This window comes from Desmodus rotundus, chromosome 5 (assembly GCF_022682495.2).
Source record: "Desmodus rotundus isolate HL8 chromosome 5, HLdesRot8A.1, whole genome shotgun sequence".
Lineage (NCBI taxonomy): Eukaryota > Metazoa > Chordata > Mammalia > Chiroptera > Phyllostomidae > Desmodus > Desmodus rotundus.
In genome coordinates, this window is record NC_071391.1 from 47,336,123 (window position 1) to 47,353,278 (window position 17,156).

The window sequence follows — 17,156 nt, forward strand, 5'->3', positions numbered from 1 at the left end:
AAAACATTTTGTTCTTTAACAGAACACTGCTCATGCTTATGAAGCCTAAAAAATGCAAAAATTTACCATTGGTGTAAACAATTTTGCACAAGAGTTATTTATTAATGGGCTTACACAAAACAAAACAAAAAACCCCCTCATTTTTATTTAAGGATAGAGGTTAATGTTTTATATTTCAGGTTTCCATACTAGAAAAAAGGGGGGTAAATACTTAAGGATTTAACATGTCTATTTTCAAAACAATTCTTCAGTAGCATTAAAAAGGACAGGCTGCTTAACAATCAAACATTTCATACATACACATACAAAATCACTCCATACCTCTTATCAGCAAGATCTGTTTTATTTCCTACTAGCATGATAATGACATCACTTCCTCTTTCTGTTCTAACATCATCAATCCATTTTGTAGTTTGCTGGAATGAGTTAACATCTGGTAGAGAAGGTGAACAGAGAGATCAGTATTATTGCAAATGCATCCCCACAAGATGAACAAAAGAAAAAAGAAAAAGGAAAGAAAAAGCCCTGGAAGTTGGAAGGGGGCTGGCACATTAGGACTCACTTTTAATGTGCCTGTAACATAAGTCCATCTTATCTGAGTATAACTGTCAGTGGTCTAGACAAATCACAAGAATAAAATCCTTAAGGTTTATTTCATAGTAGTTTAAAATTCTTGGATACAACCAAACGAGAGCAACGTGCTATATGTAATTGGAAAAATATTTTGTTTTAATGTAAAGACAGCTATGGCAGATAATATGGTGTTACATTGTCACAATATTTTTTTGATTACTTACAAATACCAAACATGACAAAGAAAGCATCTCCAAAAGTATGTCAGCCCAGACGACCCGACACATCCAGAAAATTTAGAAAGCCTTTGAACAGCTTTCAGTACCACTCTGTTTGCACTGCTTATTCAGTTTGTGATCACTTTAACTTGAAGTTTATTAGTTTAATGTACCAGAATCACTTATTAAAAAAATCCATCTTTTCTAGCACTGGATTCTATGTACAATACTTTACTATTATTACAGCAGCTAAAAAAACAGTTTACTAATATTTTAACCACATGTATACAACTTTTGAAGAAAAATACACCAGGTTTCACTTGATTTGGTTAAAGTAAGCACAAACATTTTAAAGCTGCAAAACTTCTCAATGCACAAGAATGAACATACATTTTTTTACACAAATAGCAACCCAAAGTAAAGCTTCAAGAAAAGATGGCATATAGCACCTAACCAAAAAAAAGTCGCTGAATGCAAACTTGTAACTGGTATTTCTGCTATTGCAATTACTGAATTACTGTTAAGTAGATATGACTTCTGGTTGAGCAGATATGCAGAAATGTGTAATAACAGTATTACTTGCTCAAACCAATAGTTTGTTGATATGCTTTTGAAAAAGTCTAAGATGTGGTACTATCCTGGTCTTTCTATAAATGATGGGTCACTAGATGGAATGATACTTAATATTGCCCAATATATATCATAAACCAATTTATACAGACAGTTTTAATCAGAGAGCACGTCCCTGTCAGTCAACACTCCACGGAAAATTTAAAGTCACTTAGAATGCCAAAGGCATTATTCAGTCTCTAGGGAAAAGAAAAAGGAAGACCATTACTTTAGTCTCCCATTTAAAATTTTTTCCTGGAGAGAAATTAAAGTGTAATTTGTTAGCAACAAAGCAAGTCAATCAGTCAGTCAGTCACAGATTCCAGATGTGCTTCCAATGAAAATGATGAATAGAAGACTGCATACTATGTTTTCTCTGCCTTCCTCTACAGAGAGAATGGCTAGAAGAGGAAAGCAGAGAAAAGTTGGCTAGCAGAAGTTTTTAATAACCTGAACAGATGCCTTGGAGTATTTGGAAAACTTGGCAAGAGGCTTAAATGCAGATTATTTTATTTTAGAGAAATCTGAGATCAAGTTAAACTAAAAAGGAGACGTTCTTCCAACCATAATTATGATGTGGCTTAGGGGTAACAGGATCCTAAGAAAGCCCTGGAAAGGGTTCATAACTGAACCTGAAGGAAAATTTCCAGGGCAAAAAATCTGGCAGAGTAGAAATAAAATACATTGGTACAAACACCAAAGCAAGTATTTCTGACCTAGACAGTCTGTGATAAGATTTGCTATGATAAAACTCATTTTTACATGCCAGTATGGAAAACAAGCACAAGACAAGAACATGCATGCAGCTAAGCTAAAGGTTGAAAAGAAGATTAGAAATGCATAATTCCCCCCACTCACTTGTGATATCATAAACAACAACTGCCACAGTGGAGTCACGAATGTAGCTAGGAATCAAGCTCCTGAACCGCTCTTGACCTGCTGTGTCCCATAATTGCAATCGTACCTAACAACAAAATCAGTCAAACAAGCAAGAAGGTCAACCCGTTGCAAAATACCTACTTGTGATATCGTAAACTACTACGGCTGCAGCAGAATCACGGATGTAACTGGGAATGAGGCTGCGGAAACGTTCCTGACCCGCAGTATCCCACAACTGCAGCCTGATCTGTGGGATGGGAAAAAATGAATAAAAAAAAAAAAACAAAAACAAAAAACCAAAACAAAAAAAACAAACTCATACTGAAAAGAAAAAGGAAATAATGTTTTTTAAAGGGGAAGATAGGAAGGAGGTAAAAAGGAGACTCATGCAAAATGCTGCAGGGATATGAGGAATGAACACACAAAACTTTACTTTTTCAAAAGGGAGCAATATAAAAATTTGCTTGCTCTGAAGGTACATGACTTAAAAATGGCAATGGGAAAGATTTCACAGAATCAGAAATACAGCTTCCATTTTTCCTCTCTATAACCACTCTCTGAATCCTATGCCTTCTGGATAGCAAAAAAGGAGACTTTGTTGATGTTCAAATAAAGCATAAAAGGAAAAAGAAAGGTAAAAGTCAATGAGCAGCCCAGGCTATCAGAGTAAAGGAATTAATGCTCCTCTGAAACCCTCTCTGAAGCTAAAATGTGTCTTTTCTACGGGGTCCAGAAACCTTTGAAATTGGGTCTTTGACTTCTGTGCTTATATTTCTCCCACACAATTTTTCCCAGAACACTGTATGTAATAATCTAACAAAAAGGAAGAATATATCTTCTTGCAACCCTAAGATTTTACTTTCTTACTTTTTCACATTTGAGAAAGAAAAGCCTGAAAACAAATAAGCATTACGTTCTTTTACCATCATAAAGCTATTTCTAAGCTTTCAAATTTTAAGAAATGGCATTCTATATATTAAAACATAAAAGAGAACCTCCAAAAGAAAACACACTTATAAGAAACAGCATTAGATATAAAATGTTTTGGGGTATAGGTCTCAAAATACTGCATTTAAGATAGTCACTGTTTAGATGATAGAAATCTCTTTGAGGGATAGTGGACTAGAAAACAGACTTTGCATTGCACTTAAAGGGAACATTCCTAAAGATGGAAGACAAAAATCCAACAAATAAAGACACATTCTTTCTAATCACAGTCATTTTGGTATACACATCCTATTCTGATACCTAAAACCTGGAAGTTTGCAAATTGTGTCAAATTTAAATGAAATCTCTCTGAATACCTCAAGAGTGGCATTCAAAAGGTCTTAAGCAGCTTTAATTATCTCAATGCTGTATTTGTTACTTTTTCTAATCAAGATGACAAATTTTATTTAACAAAGTCTAGGGCACAGGTGGCAAACAAAAGGCCTGCAGGCCAAATATGGCCCTCCACCTTGTTTTATCTGGCCTGGGACTCCTAGCTAAGGAGTAGTTACATTTATACAATCCTAAAATTACATCCAGCCCTTTGAAGGCAACTGTGAGGTTCCTGTGGCCCCAGTGAAAATGAGTTTGACACCCCTGGCCTAGGGCCTTCAGGACTTTATAAATAAACTGGCTTTCTCTCCTTTCTGGATTTCACTTGGGGTTAAGAAGTCAAAGTGCTAAGGACTACTCACTCTGTAATAAGTTTTTCTCAAGGCCAGCAAATTAACTTTGGCAAGTTTGCTATATACTTCTTATGGTGACACTAATGGATTATGTCTCTGATCATAATTTTTTATCCTGGAATGTTGCAGAAAATAACACACAGAAAGTATTACTCACTGTTCGATCCTCCAAGTACATTGTTTTTGATAAAAAGTCAATACCAATCGTTGCCTGTAAACCAAAACAAAACAGTTAAATAGTAATAGTTTAATGGTGGTTGGCAGTTTAGGGTTCAAATGGGACTTATGGTTATGAGAGAAATAATGAATAAACATAAATACATCAAAGTCAAGTAAAAATGAACAAAATTTTCAGTGATAATGGCTTCCACCAATTCAGCACTTGCTGTGTATTGGGGATATTGGAGATTCTTTTAGGCCCTTCACATGATCATCCCTAATCCTCATTCATCTCTGCAAAGTAGCTATTATCAGCCCTAGTTTTTCCTTCCTTCCTGCCTTCCTTCCTTCCCTCCCTCCCTCCCTCCCTCCTTTCTCTCCTTTCTCCCTCCCTCCCTTTTTAAAAAAGATTTTATTTATTTATTTTTTAGAGAGAGGGGAAAGGAGGGAAATAGAGGGAGAGAGACATCAATGTGCAAGAGATATACATCATTTGGTTGCCTCTCACGCGCCCCTAACAAGGGACCTGGCTTTCAACCCAGGCATGTGCCCTGACTGGGAATTGATTAGGCAACCCTTTGGTTCACAGGCTGGTACTCAATCCACTGAGCCACACCAGCCACAGCAGTCCTATTTTTGTCATTGTATAGATAACAATACCTGGAGTTCAGAGAAATTAAATTATTGCCTAAGGACACAAAGAGTTTCTGCTGTGGAGTTGGGAGTAAAGTTCTTTCCAATATACACTTATTGGATATATGTCTTAACCATTCTTTAAGACTATTTTTTAAAGAGTATTTTTAGGTTCACAGAAAAACTGAGAAGAAGATACAGAGATTTCCCATCTGTCCCTTACCCCTACACATGCACAGCATCTCCTATTATCAACATTCCCCTACCAGAGTGGTACCTTTGTTATAACCGATGAACCTACATTCACAGTGATATATTTTTAATTTAGGTTTTATTTTTAAATGGTGGCAAAATATATGTCTCATAAAATTTGACATATTAACCACTTTTCAAGTGCACCATTCAATGGAATTACATTCTCAATGATGTACAACTGTGAACACTATTTCCAAATCTTTCCATCATGCCAAAACAGACGCACTGTACCCGTTAAGCAATAATGTATTATAATTTATGGATATACAATGATTGATTTATCCATTCATCTACTGACATACACTTGGGTTGCTTCTACTTTTTGGTTACAGTGAGTTCCTGTTTTCAATTATTCTTGGTCTATACCTAGGAGTGGAATTGCTGGACTACACGGTAATTGTATTTAACTTTGTGAGAAAACGCCAGACTTTTCTACAGTGGCTGCACTGTTTTAAATTCTGTCTTAGTAGGTGTGAAGTGGAATCTTACTGTGGTTTTGATTTGCAGTTCTCTAATAACTACTGATGTGAGCATCTTTCCATGTCTTATTGGCTTTCCATATGTCCTCTCTGGAAAAACATCTATTCAAGTCCTTTGTACATTTAAATTAAGTTTGTCATTTTTGTTGTGACTTGTAGGAGTTCTTTATTTATAGTATTCTGGATATCAAATACTTATTAGACATAAAACTGTCAAATATTTCCACACACTGTAGGTTGGGCCTGGTACACCTTTATTAAAAATCCATTGTCAGTAGATACATGGATTTATTTATGGATTCTGAATTCTATTCCATTGGGCAATATGTCTATCGTTGTGCCACACATTTGATTACTGTAGCTTTCTGTTAAGTTTTAAAATCTTGAAGTATGAGTTCTCCCACTTTAGTTTTCCTTTTCAAGGCTATTTGGCTTCTGCAAGTTAGGATTGGCTCTTTCATTTATACAAAAATGGTGGCAAAAATTTTGATGGGAATTGCACGGAATCTGTAGATTGCTTTGGGCAATTACTACTGACATGTTAACACTACTGTCTTCTAACCCATTTACCTGGGATGTCTCTTCATTCATTTAGATCCTTAATATTTTAAGCAGTGTTTTATAGATGTCAGTTACAAAGAGACTTTTATTAAAAAAGTGAAAACAAAGAAAGTAGCTTCCTCCTTTACCTCCAATTATGTGACTATGTTTCTTTCTGGAAAGAGGTCCAGCCACTGTTAACATAACAAGAATGATTTGTGCAACATCTAACCTGGCAACGAAGAAGTATGCACTGGATGCGTATGAGTGAACAATGACAACTTCACTGTACTAGTCAGTCGAAGGTGGGGAGGGTAGGTGCCATTGAGTGAGCATGTGTACTGTGTGGCAGTGGCATTCAAAATGATTGAGTGAATAGAGCAATAAATCTGCATGAAATTTTGCATTAAGCTTGAACATTCCTCCATGGAAACTATTCGCAAGATTCAGAAGGCTGCAGCTATGACAACTGGTGATTGGCTGCTTCACCACAACGACATACCTGCTAATGCACTACATCTCGGGCAGTTTTTTAGTGAAACAGCAAATCACCCAGGTAACTCAACCCCTCTACAGCCCAGACTTGGTACCCTGCAACTTCTGGCTTTCCCTCAAAGCTAAAATCACCTTCGAAAGGGAAGAGATTTCAGATCCTAAGTAAGATTCAGGAAAATACAATGGGGCAGGTGATAGCAACTAGGAGAACTGTGTGAGGTCCCAAGGAGCCTACTTTGAAGGGGACTGAAGCGTCGTTGTCCTATGTACAGTGTTTCTTGTATCATCTTCAATAAGTGTCTATTTTTCATATTACATGGCTGGATACCCTCTGAACAGACCTCATATTTTGATTATGTTTCTCAATTTAGGGCTTAAGTACATATAACCTAAGTACTAGTTCCATTCTATGACATTCCCCTCTGAGAATGTATGTAGGGTGGGATAAACTTGAATTACTGTGCAAGAGCATCTACCTGACAAATCTGAGGAATGTACAGCAATGATATATGGCTACATTTAAGAAATGTCATCAGCAGAACCTCACTCACTGTGGTAGAAGCACATATAATTGCCTGCACATATATCCATCTCCTCCTTCTTACTTATAACACAAATATTTTTTAAGTCCATATTTATTCCATTAAAAATTTTCTAGCCTTCTTTGAGTTTTAAATAAATGGGGCTGTCTGAGTTGGGAGGTGCACCCTTGGTTTTGTCTTATTTCCCCTTCTTCCCATCTGGATTATGGATATCAGAACTCCGAGAACCATTCAGTAACCATATGGAAGTCATATATTAGATCTGTTTAAACATAAAGTTAGAAGGACTCTTGGTCCCAGCTGCCCGTGGAGCTGCCACACAACCCTTGAACTACCCTATGCCTAGAATTCTTTTACATGGAAAAAAAATTCTCAGCTGCTCTGCCTATGGAGTAGCCTTCTCTCTGTCCCACTACCTCACTAAAAAATGACCTTTCACTAAAAAAAAAAAACCAAAAACCCTCAGGCAACTTATTAATGTTACTGTGCTTGTTAAAAATAGCAAAAAATAATTCTTAATGGCTATAAACAGAAATTGTCATTTTCAGATTTCACAGCCGACATGTTTTTAATTAAAAAAAATTTGTTTTACAACAAAATCATTTTATTGATTATTTTGTGAACATGTGCGCTTTTGTGAAATCCTGGAACTTTCATGTCTTGGACCCAGAATTTCAGATTTCAGTGCAGAATTGAGGTGCCTCCCTGCAGCCGCAGAGAAGCAGCCACTCTCAAACGCAACCAACCCAAAACCACCTGACATGCCATGAACATGCCGCATGTTAAAATGAAGATGGCGATCTACAGGACCCAGAAGCTGTGTGTCTGTAACTATCTCGGCTAGTTCTGATTTATTTATTTATTTTAATATATTTTATTGATTATGCTATTACAGTTGTCCCATTTCCCCCCTTTATTCCCCTCTACCCTGCACATCCCTTCCCACCCGCATTTCCCCCCTTCAGCTCATGTCCATGGTTGTACATGTAAATTCTTTGGCTTCTACATTTCCTGTACTATCCTTACTCTCCCCCTGTCTATTTTCTACCTACCATTTATGCTACTTATTCTCTATACCTTTCCCCCCTCTCCCCTGTTGATAACCCTCCATGTGAGCTCCATTTCTGTGGTTCTGTTCCTGTTCTAGTTGTTTGGTTAGCTTGCTTTTGGTTTTGTTTTAGGTGTGGTTGTTAATAACTGAGTTTGCTGTCATCTTACTTTCGTATTTTTTATCTTCTTTTTCTTAGATAAATCCCTTTAACATTTCATATAGTAAGGGCTTGGTGATGATGAACTGCTTTAGCTTTACCTTATCTGAGAAGCACTTTATCTGCCCTTCCATTCTAAATGATAGCTTTGCTGGATACAGCAATCTTGGATGTAGGTCCTTGCCTTTCATGACTTGGAATACTTCTTTCCAGCCCCTTCTTCCCTGTAAGGTCTCTTTGGAGAAATCAGCTGACAGTCTTATGGGAAGTCCTTTGTAGGTAACTGTCTCCTTTTCTCTTGCTGCTTCTAAGATTCTCTCCTTCTCTTTAATCTTGGGGAATGTAATTATGATGTGCCTTGGTGTGTTCCTCCTTCAGTCCGACTTCTTTGGGACTCTCTGAGCTTCCTGGACTTCCTGGAAGTCTATTTCCTTTGTCAGATTGGGGAAGTTCTCCTTCATTATTTGTTCAAGTTAAGTTTTCAACTTGTTGCTCTTCCTCTTCTCCTTCTGGCACCCCTATAATTTGGTTGTTGGAACATTGAAAGATGTCCTGGAGGTTCCTAAGCCTCTCCTCATTTTTCTGAATTCTTGTTTCTTCATTCTTTTCTGGTTGGATGTTTCTTTCTTCCTTCTGGTCCACACCATTGATTTGAGTCCCAGTTTCCTTCGCATCACTATTGGTTCTCTGTACATTTTTCTTTGTTTCTCTTAGCATAGCCTTCATTTTTTCACCTAATTTGTGACCAAATTCAACCAATTCTGTGAGCATCCTGATTACCAGTGTTTTGAACTGTGCATCTGATAGGCTGGCTATCTCTTCATCGCTTAGTTGTATTTTTTTCTGGAGCTTTGATCTGTTCTTTCATTTGGGCCACTTTTTTGGTCTTGGCATGCCTGCTGTGTAGTTAGGGGTGGAGCCTTAGGTGTTCACCAGGGCGGGGTAACCCACATCACCGCGCTGAGACACTGTATGTGGGGGAGGGGTTGGAAAGGGAACAGTGACACTTGCTCTGCTCTCTGCTGGATTTCAGTCCCTTTCCCCACTACCACAAGCAAATTGGGCCCTTCTGGTGCTGAGTCCAGGGTGGGTGGGCTTGTGTGTGTTCTAGAACCCTGGGGGTCTCTCCAACAAACTCTCCTATGAGGTTGGGAGTTTCTCCCACTGCCACCTCAACCCCCACAGGTGTTTTCAATCAGTGGTTTGAGGCTTTATTTCCCCGCTGGAACCCTGGGTTACTCCGTCTGTCTCACTCCCCAGTTGTTCCTCCCAGTTTATCTGTGAATGAGGGACCGCCCGCTGCAGCAGCCACCGCCTGGCTGGGTCCCCCAGCCTCAGCCTGTCGGGAGTCCTCTCCGCCCGGCCGCCTGTCTCTGTCCCTCCTACTGGTCTGGATGAATGTTTCTTCTTTATCTCCTTGGTTGTCAGACTTCCATACAGTTCAATTTTCTGTCAGTTCTGGCTGTTTTTTGTTTTTAAATTGTTGTTGTCCTTCTTTTGGTTGTGTGAGGAGGCACAGTTTGTCTACCTACGCCTCCATCTTGGCCAGTTGACACATGTTTTTTAAATTAGTAAAAAAACTTAGTACAAAGCCAGACTTTATGATAAAATGTACAATCGTCCCTCCTTCCACTACATCATCCTTGTTTGGGAACATCATTTACACCATTGAACTCATAAAGATCAAAATTAATCTGAAAAACAAACTTGTTGCTGCTTTTCTTTTCAGTTAATGTTATACAAAGCAGAGCTATTATGTCAAAGAAGTCAATCAGCCAACAGCAGAAAGCACAGAAAAAATTCCAGGGAAAATAAACGTTACCACCTATTCCAGCATCTTGAATGCTACTGACATGGACCTAATTCCCACCTTTACTTTGATAAAAGACAGATGAGACATTAGTGGTGCCTCACGCTCATCTCCTTTGTGGAAATGAGAAAGACAGTAATAGTAGGAAAAAATCAATGGTTAAAGAATTCTCCCAGGTACCTTCAAATTATTTAAGTGGTAATTAATTCATTGGTTTCCGGAGGGGGGGTCTACTTTGTAAAAAGCAAATTAAACTGAGTACTTTTACCACGGGAGCTCAAAATTCAAGATTAAACAATGGCTTATCCAAACATATCAGTGTCAAGTTAATGATAACTTTAGATTCTTTTATTTGGATGCTTTCCACTCAGAATGGTGCTTATGTGCCTCAAAAAGAGTTTTAATATATAAAACAATGCCTCTATAAACTACTATTCTGCCGTACTTCCTAAATAATGGTTTGTCACCTATTCTCATACCACCGAGAGCCAAAGACCCATAAACATTACAATTTTCCAAAAGGGACATGATTTTCCCAACAAAAAAGTGATTAGATAGGGAAAGCCAGTTTCCCTCTGTACCAAGCAATGGTAATCAGCTTCCTTTTGTGGTCCCAACATATGTAAAATTCTGTTGCCTGGCTGCTGCTTTCCCTAGCGATAGAAAATAGAGAAATAATAGAAGTCAAAAAAGGCAAAAATTAGAATAAAGGAAGAAATGAGTGGAAAAGTTAAAGAAAAGTCTAAAATTAAATAAAGGCAAAGAACTCTAGGAAGAGCTGGTAATACAGATTCCATTTCAGAAGGGTAACCATTCCATTAAGAAATGTATTTATACATGTGAAAAATACACACACTTTTCCTCTAGATATCCTTGTGCCACATAACTGAGGACAGACTAGGTAGTCTGTGGGCTTTAAAAATGAGCCATTATACAGGCACAAAATTTTAGTTATGCAAGATAAAAGAGTTTTCTAGAGATCTACTGCATAATACTGTGCATTTAAATAACAATGCTGTATGGTTTACACTTAAAAATCTGATAAGAAGGTAGATCTCATGTTAAGATCTTACCACAATAAACCCTCCCCCCCCAATAAATGACAATATATCTGGGAGGAGCTAAAACAACAAAAAAGTATTTTTTAAAAAGATTTTATTTATTTATTTTTAGGTAGAGGGGAAGGGAAGAAGAAAGAGGGAGAGAAACATCAATGTGCAGTTGTCTCTCACGTGCTGCCTACCTGGTACCTGTCCCACAACCCAGGCATGTGCCTTACCTGGGAGTTGAACCAGCGACCCTTTTGTTCCCAGGCTGACACTCAATCCACTGAGCCATACCAGCCAAGGCATGAGAAAAAATATTAAAAATTAAAAAAAATTTAAAAATAAGAAATCGAAAACTGGATCAGAAAAACAATCTGCCCTGGTCCTTGGTCAGGGCACATGCCTGGGTTGCGGGTTTGGTCCCCAGCCAGGGTGTGTATGAGAAGCAAATTTCTCTTCCTCTCTTTCTCCTTCCCTTCCCGTCTCTAAAAATAAATAAAATCTTGAAAAAAAAGTTCTTTTGTTGTGTGTGTGGTAAGCATAGGGTTAGGGAATCTTGAAATGATTTGCCGAAGAACTCTTCACCTGATAAGTAAGTTGGCAGCTAATCACATATGGTCAATTTTCATATTTAAGATAATACCTGATATACTATCAAGCATACATGTATTTCCCTAAGTAAGGATGTAGCTTTATGATCCAATTTTTCCTGTTAAAGCTAACATAGTATCTAGGACTGTAATTCTTACAAAAAACTTGTAGCTTACATTGTTAATTAGTGTCTCCTCAGTACAATAGTATTTTGGCTTCATTAGCAACTTTTTAATAAAGAATCAAAATCTTTCCTTATCTGCAAAGTTTTACATAACCTCACCCCATCAAGATCACTGTCCTTACATATGTACAACTTAACAGCAGCAATAGTTTTAGCGCATGAAAAAATAGCAATGGCACTTTCAAGTACAACTGAAAGACCTCCTTAATTTCACAGAAAACTTGGGTATAAGGAAATACTTTCGAAACACCCAGAGAACTCTAAATATACACTTTAGCTCATAATTCTTCAGCCTAAGACTCTAAACAAAATTCGTACTTTTTGGCCTATAGCATTAGACTCTACTTCCAAAGATCTGCACTTATATTCTCAGGAATTTTCCACGTATGGCTCAATGGCATCAATACTTTTTCAGTCCCTAAGATTGGTATTTGTAGCTTCTATGCTGAGGTCAGAAGTATTGCTCAGAATCAAAATACCACCCACATAAAAGAGAAGTCAGCTGGAGAAGGCTATAAATTGTAGCTGCAGAGACCCAGAAAATTGGGGGTATCTATCTAAAGGGGTCCAGAAGAAACTGAAGCACTCTTACTGATTTTCATTTCTAAACTTGCACTTTTCCTGTCTTCAGAGGTGACTAAGCCATTTCTGAAATACTCAAAAGAATGATAATAAAATACATACAGTACATATTCATTCGCTTTTTAAGAAGTGACTTCCCTTAAATGTCAGATTTATTATCTCATTTCTATGTTCTTTATGGTTTTTAATAGAAGGCTTATTAATTAAAAACAAATTCCATTTGGGATAATGGAAATATTCTTAATCTTGATGATGGTGGTAGTTTCATAGGTATACACTGTCAAAATTTATCAAAATGTAAAGAATTCTTTACTACTATCTGATTTTAAGAGTTCTTTGTATATTTTTGGATAACAGTCCTTTGCCTTATGTGTCTTTTTTTTTTCTTCAATTTTTATTGTTATTCAATTACAGTTGTATGCCTTTTCTCCCCTTCCCTCCCCCCCACCCCAGCTGAACCCACCTCCCTCCTCCACCCCCACCATCCCCCCCCCCCCGATTTTGTCCATGTGTCCTTCATAATAGTTCCTGCAATCCCCTCTTCCCACTGTCCCCACCCCACTCCCCCCTGGCCACTGCTAGACTGTTCCCAACCTCAGTGTCTCTGGTTGTATTTTGTTTGCTTTTTTCTTTTGTTGATTATGTTCCAGTTAAAGGTGAGATCATACGGTATTTGTCCCTCACCGCCTGGCTTATTTCACTTAGCATAATGCTCTCCAGTTTCATCCATACTGTTGCAAAGGGTGTAAGCTCCTTCTCTCTCTCTGCTGCGAAGAATTCCATTGTGTAAATATACCATAGTTTTTGGATCCACTCGTTTGCTGATGGGCACTTAGGTTGCTTCCAGTACTTGGCTATTGTAAATTGTGCTGCTATGAACATTGGGGTGCACAGGTTCTTTTGGATTGGTGTTTCAGGGTTCTTAGGGTATAATCCCAGCAGTGGAATTGCTGGGTCAAAGGGCACTTCCATTTTTAGTTTTCTGAGGAAATTCCATACTGTTTTCCACAGTGGCCTCACCAGTCTGCATTCCCACCAACAGTGCACTAGGGTTCCCTTTTCTCCACATCCTCTCCAACATTTGTTTGTGGATTTGTTTATGCTGGCCACTCTGACTGGTGTGACATGGTACCTCATTGTGGTTTTAATTTGCATCTCTCTGATGGCTAGTGAGGCTGAGCATCTTTTCATATGTCTCTGGGCCCTCTGTATGTCTTCCTTGGAGAAGTGTCTGTTCAAGTCCTTTGCCCATTTTTTAATTGGGTTGTTTGTCTTCCTGGAGTGGAGTCGTGTGAGTTCTTTATATATTTTGGAGATCAGGCCCTTGTCTGAGGTATCATTGGCAAATATGTTTTCCCATACTGTTGGTTCTCTTTGTAATTTGGTACTATTTTCTTTAGCCTTGCAGAAGCTTTTTATTTTGATGAGGTCCCATTTGTTTATTCTTTCCTTTATGTCCCTTGCTTTAGGGGATGTGTCTGTGAGGATGTTGCTGCGTGGAATGTCTGAGATTTTCCTGCCAATGTTTTCCTCGAGGACTTTTATGGTGTTACAACTTATATTTAAGTCTTTTATCCATCCTGAGTTTATTTTTGTGTATGGTGTAAGTTGGTGATCGAGTTTCATTTTTTTGCACGTAGCTGTCCAGATCTCCCAACACCATCTGTTGAAGAGGCTGTTTTTGCTCCATTTTATGTTCCTGCCTCCTTTGTCAAATATTAATTGACCGTAAAGACTTGAGTTTATTTCTGGGCTCTCTGTTCTGTTCCACTGGTCTATGTGCCTGTTTTTATGCCAGTACCAGGCTGTTTTGATTACAGTGGCCTTGTAATACAGTTTGATATCAGGTATTGTGATCCCTCCTGCTTTGTTCTTCTTTCTCAAAATTGCTGCAGCTATACAGGGTCGTTTATGGTTCCATACAAATTTCTGAAATGTTCGTTCTATATCTGTGAAATATGTCATGGGTACTCTAATAGGGATTGCATTGAATCTATAAATTGCTTTGGGTAGTATGGCCATTTTGATGATGTTAATTATTCTAATCCATGAGCATGGTACATGCTTCCATTTGTTTGTGTCTTCCTTAATTTCTTTCTTCAATGTTGTGTAGTTTTCCAAGTACAGGTCTTTTACCTCCTTGGTTAGGTTTATTCCTAGGTACTTTAGCCTTATGTGTCTTTTTCAAATATTTTATCCCAGTCTGTGGTTTGTCTTCTCATTCTCTCGACAATGTCTTTTACACAAGAGAAGTTTTTAATTTTAATAAAGTCCAGCTTTGTCAATTATTTCTTTTACAGATTGTACCTTTGGTGTTGTACCTAAAAAAACCATTGCCATATCCACAGTTATCTAGGTTTTCTCCAATGTTATATTCCAGGGTTTTACAGTTTTGTGTTTACATGTAGGTCTGTGATCCATTTTGAGTTAACCTTTGTGAAGGGTGTAACCTCTGCATTGAGATTCATTTCTTTGCATGTAGATGCCTAGTTGTCCCAGCACCATTTGCTGAAGAGCCTATCTTGGCTCCACTGTATCACTGCCTTTTCACGTGAGTCCATTTCTGAACTCTCTGCTTGTGAAATACTAAGAATGACATATATTGGTCTCTGGCCCTAGTTCCTGACACAGGGCTCCTAAAATCTTTATAAATTCCTAAGTGGTAAAAGCACTAGGAGCATCTCTTATTCTATATTTGATCTTTGATGCCAGTCCCTAACACAGGGCCCCTAAAACCCTTGTAAATTCTTAATAAGAACATCTTTTGTTCTAATGAGGTAACTCTGGGTGGCTCCTGGATTGGAGAGAAAGGGGAAGGAGCTAGTCACCACAAAGACCAAGACATGATTAGAAGTTTGGAATTTTCAGCCTCATCCTCCACTCTCCAAAGAGAAGAAAAGGACTGGAAATGGAGCTAATGATTGATGTCTACATGATGAAACCTTCAAAAAAAATCCCCAAAGTGCAGGTTTTGGAGAACTTCAAGCTTGGTGGACACATCAGTAAACCAGGAGGGTAATGCATCCCCAACACCACAGGGACAGACGCTCTTTCATTTGGGGCACTCCCAGACCTCACTATATGTATCTCTTCATCAGGCTGTTCATCTGTAGCCTTTATATCCTTTAATAAACCAGTAAACATAAGTTAAGTGTTTCCTTCGGTTCTGTGAGCTATTCTAGCAAATCACAGAACTGAAGGGGGAGAAGGTCATGGGAACCTCAGATTTGTAGCATGTAGGACAGAAGTTGTAGATAACCTGGGGACCAACTACTTATGACTAACATCTGAAGTAGGGGGGCAGGCCCTGACTGGTGTGGCTCAGTGGGCTGGACACCATCCTGCAGACCAAAAGGTCACAGGTTCCATTTCAAGTCAGGGCACATGTCTGGGTTGCCCACTGGGTCCCTGGTTTGGGGCATGCAAGAGGCAGCCAATCAATGTTTTTCTCACACATCGATGTTTCTCACCCTCTCTTCTCCTCCCTTCCCCTCTCTCTAAAAATAAATAAATAAAATCTTTTAAAAATAAAATAAAAATGAAGTGGGGGCAGTCTCTTGGGACTGAGCCTTAATCTGTGGGATCTGACACTATCACCATGTTTGTAGACAGTATGAGAAATTGAGTTAAATTGCAGGATACCCAGCTGGTATCACATAATTGCTTGTGTGGGAAAAACCACACACCTGGTATCAGAAGTGCTGTAAGTGTGGTCATAGTATGACAGTAAAGGAGAAACACACGTTTGGGAAATGAGGTTTTTTCAAACCCTGTTCCATTGATCTTTTTGTTTATTCTTTTGCCAATAACAACAATGCCTTGATTACTATAGCTTTACAGTAAGTCCTGAAGTCAAGGAGCATCAACCCTTTGACTCTGTTCTTCTCCTTCAACATTGTCTTAGCTATTCTGGGTTTTCTGCCTTTCCATATAAACTTTAGAATAAGTGTGTCAATATCCACAAAATTACTTGCTGGGATTTCAATTGGGGCTGAATTGAATCCATAGATAAATTGGGAGCAATGGACATACTGACAATATTGAGTCTTCTGTCCATGCACATAGACTAATTCTGCATTTAATTCTTCTTTGATATCTTTCATCAGAGTTTTTAGTTTTTCTCATGTAAATCTTATATATATTTTGTTACATTTATACCTAAGAATTTCATTTTGGGGGGATGCTAATGTAAATGGTATTATGTTGCAATCTCAAATTCCACTTGCTCATTAATGGTATATAGGCAATATATATAGTATATACATTAAAGTAGATGGGTAAACTATTGATTTCATGTATTTCTTTTCCTTATAGCACTGCTTCAGCTGAATCCCATAAGTTTTTGTATATTGTGTTTTCTTTTTCATTTGTCTCAAAGTATTTTCTATTTCCCTTGTGATTTTGTCTTTGACCCACTGGTTATTTAGGAATGCATTGTTTAATTTCCACATATTTGTGAATTTCCCTAATCTCCTTATTCTTTTTTTTTTTTTTAATATATTTATTGATGATGCTATTACAGTTGTCCCATTTCCCCCCCCACTCCACTCCATCCTGCCCCCCCTCCCTCCCCCATTCCCCCCCCATAGTTCATGTCCATGGGTCATACTTATAAGTTCTTTGGCTTCTACATTTCCTACACTATTTTTACCCTCCCCCTGTCTATTTTCCACTTATCAT

The 17,156-nt window shown here is 38.1% G+C and overlaps 1 protein-coding gene across 2 annotated transcripts in view; it reads right to left on the bottom strand.

The window, feature by feature from the left end:
- RAB6A (RAB6A, member RAS oncogene family) overlaps positions 1 to 17,156 on the bottom strand; it is a 63,274-nt gene that overhangs the window by 20,228 nt on the left and 25,890 nt on the right. Inside the window, exons 3-5 of one of the 2 annotated variants that reach the window (XM_045181909.3) lie at positions 4,110 to 4,163; positions 2,421 to 2,526; positions 322 to 433 (exon numbers count right to left, since the gene is read on the bottom strand). In XM_045181909.3, coding sequence (XP_045037844.1) covers positions 322 to 433; positions 2,421 to 2,526; positions 4,110 to 4,163 — 272 coding nt within the window. Of the gene's footprint in view, positions 1 to 321; positions 434 to 2,258; positions 2,365 to 2,420; positions 2,527 to 4,109; positions 4,164 to 17,156 lie in introns of both variants that reach the window. The other variant, XM_024572612.4, reaches the window with a different exon arrangement.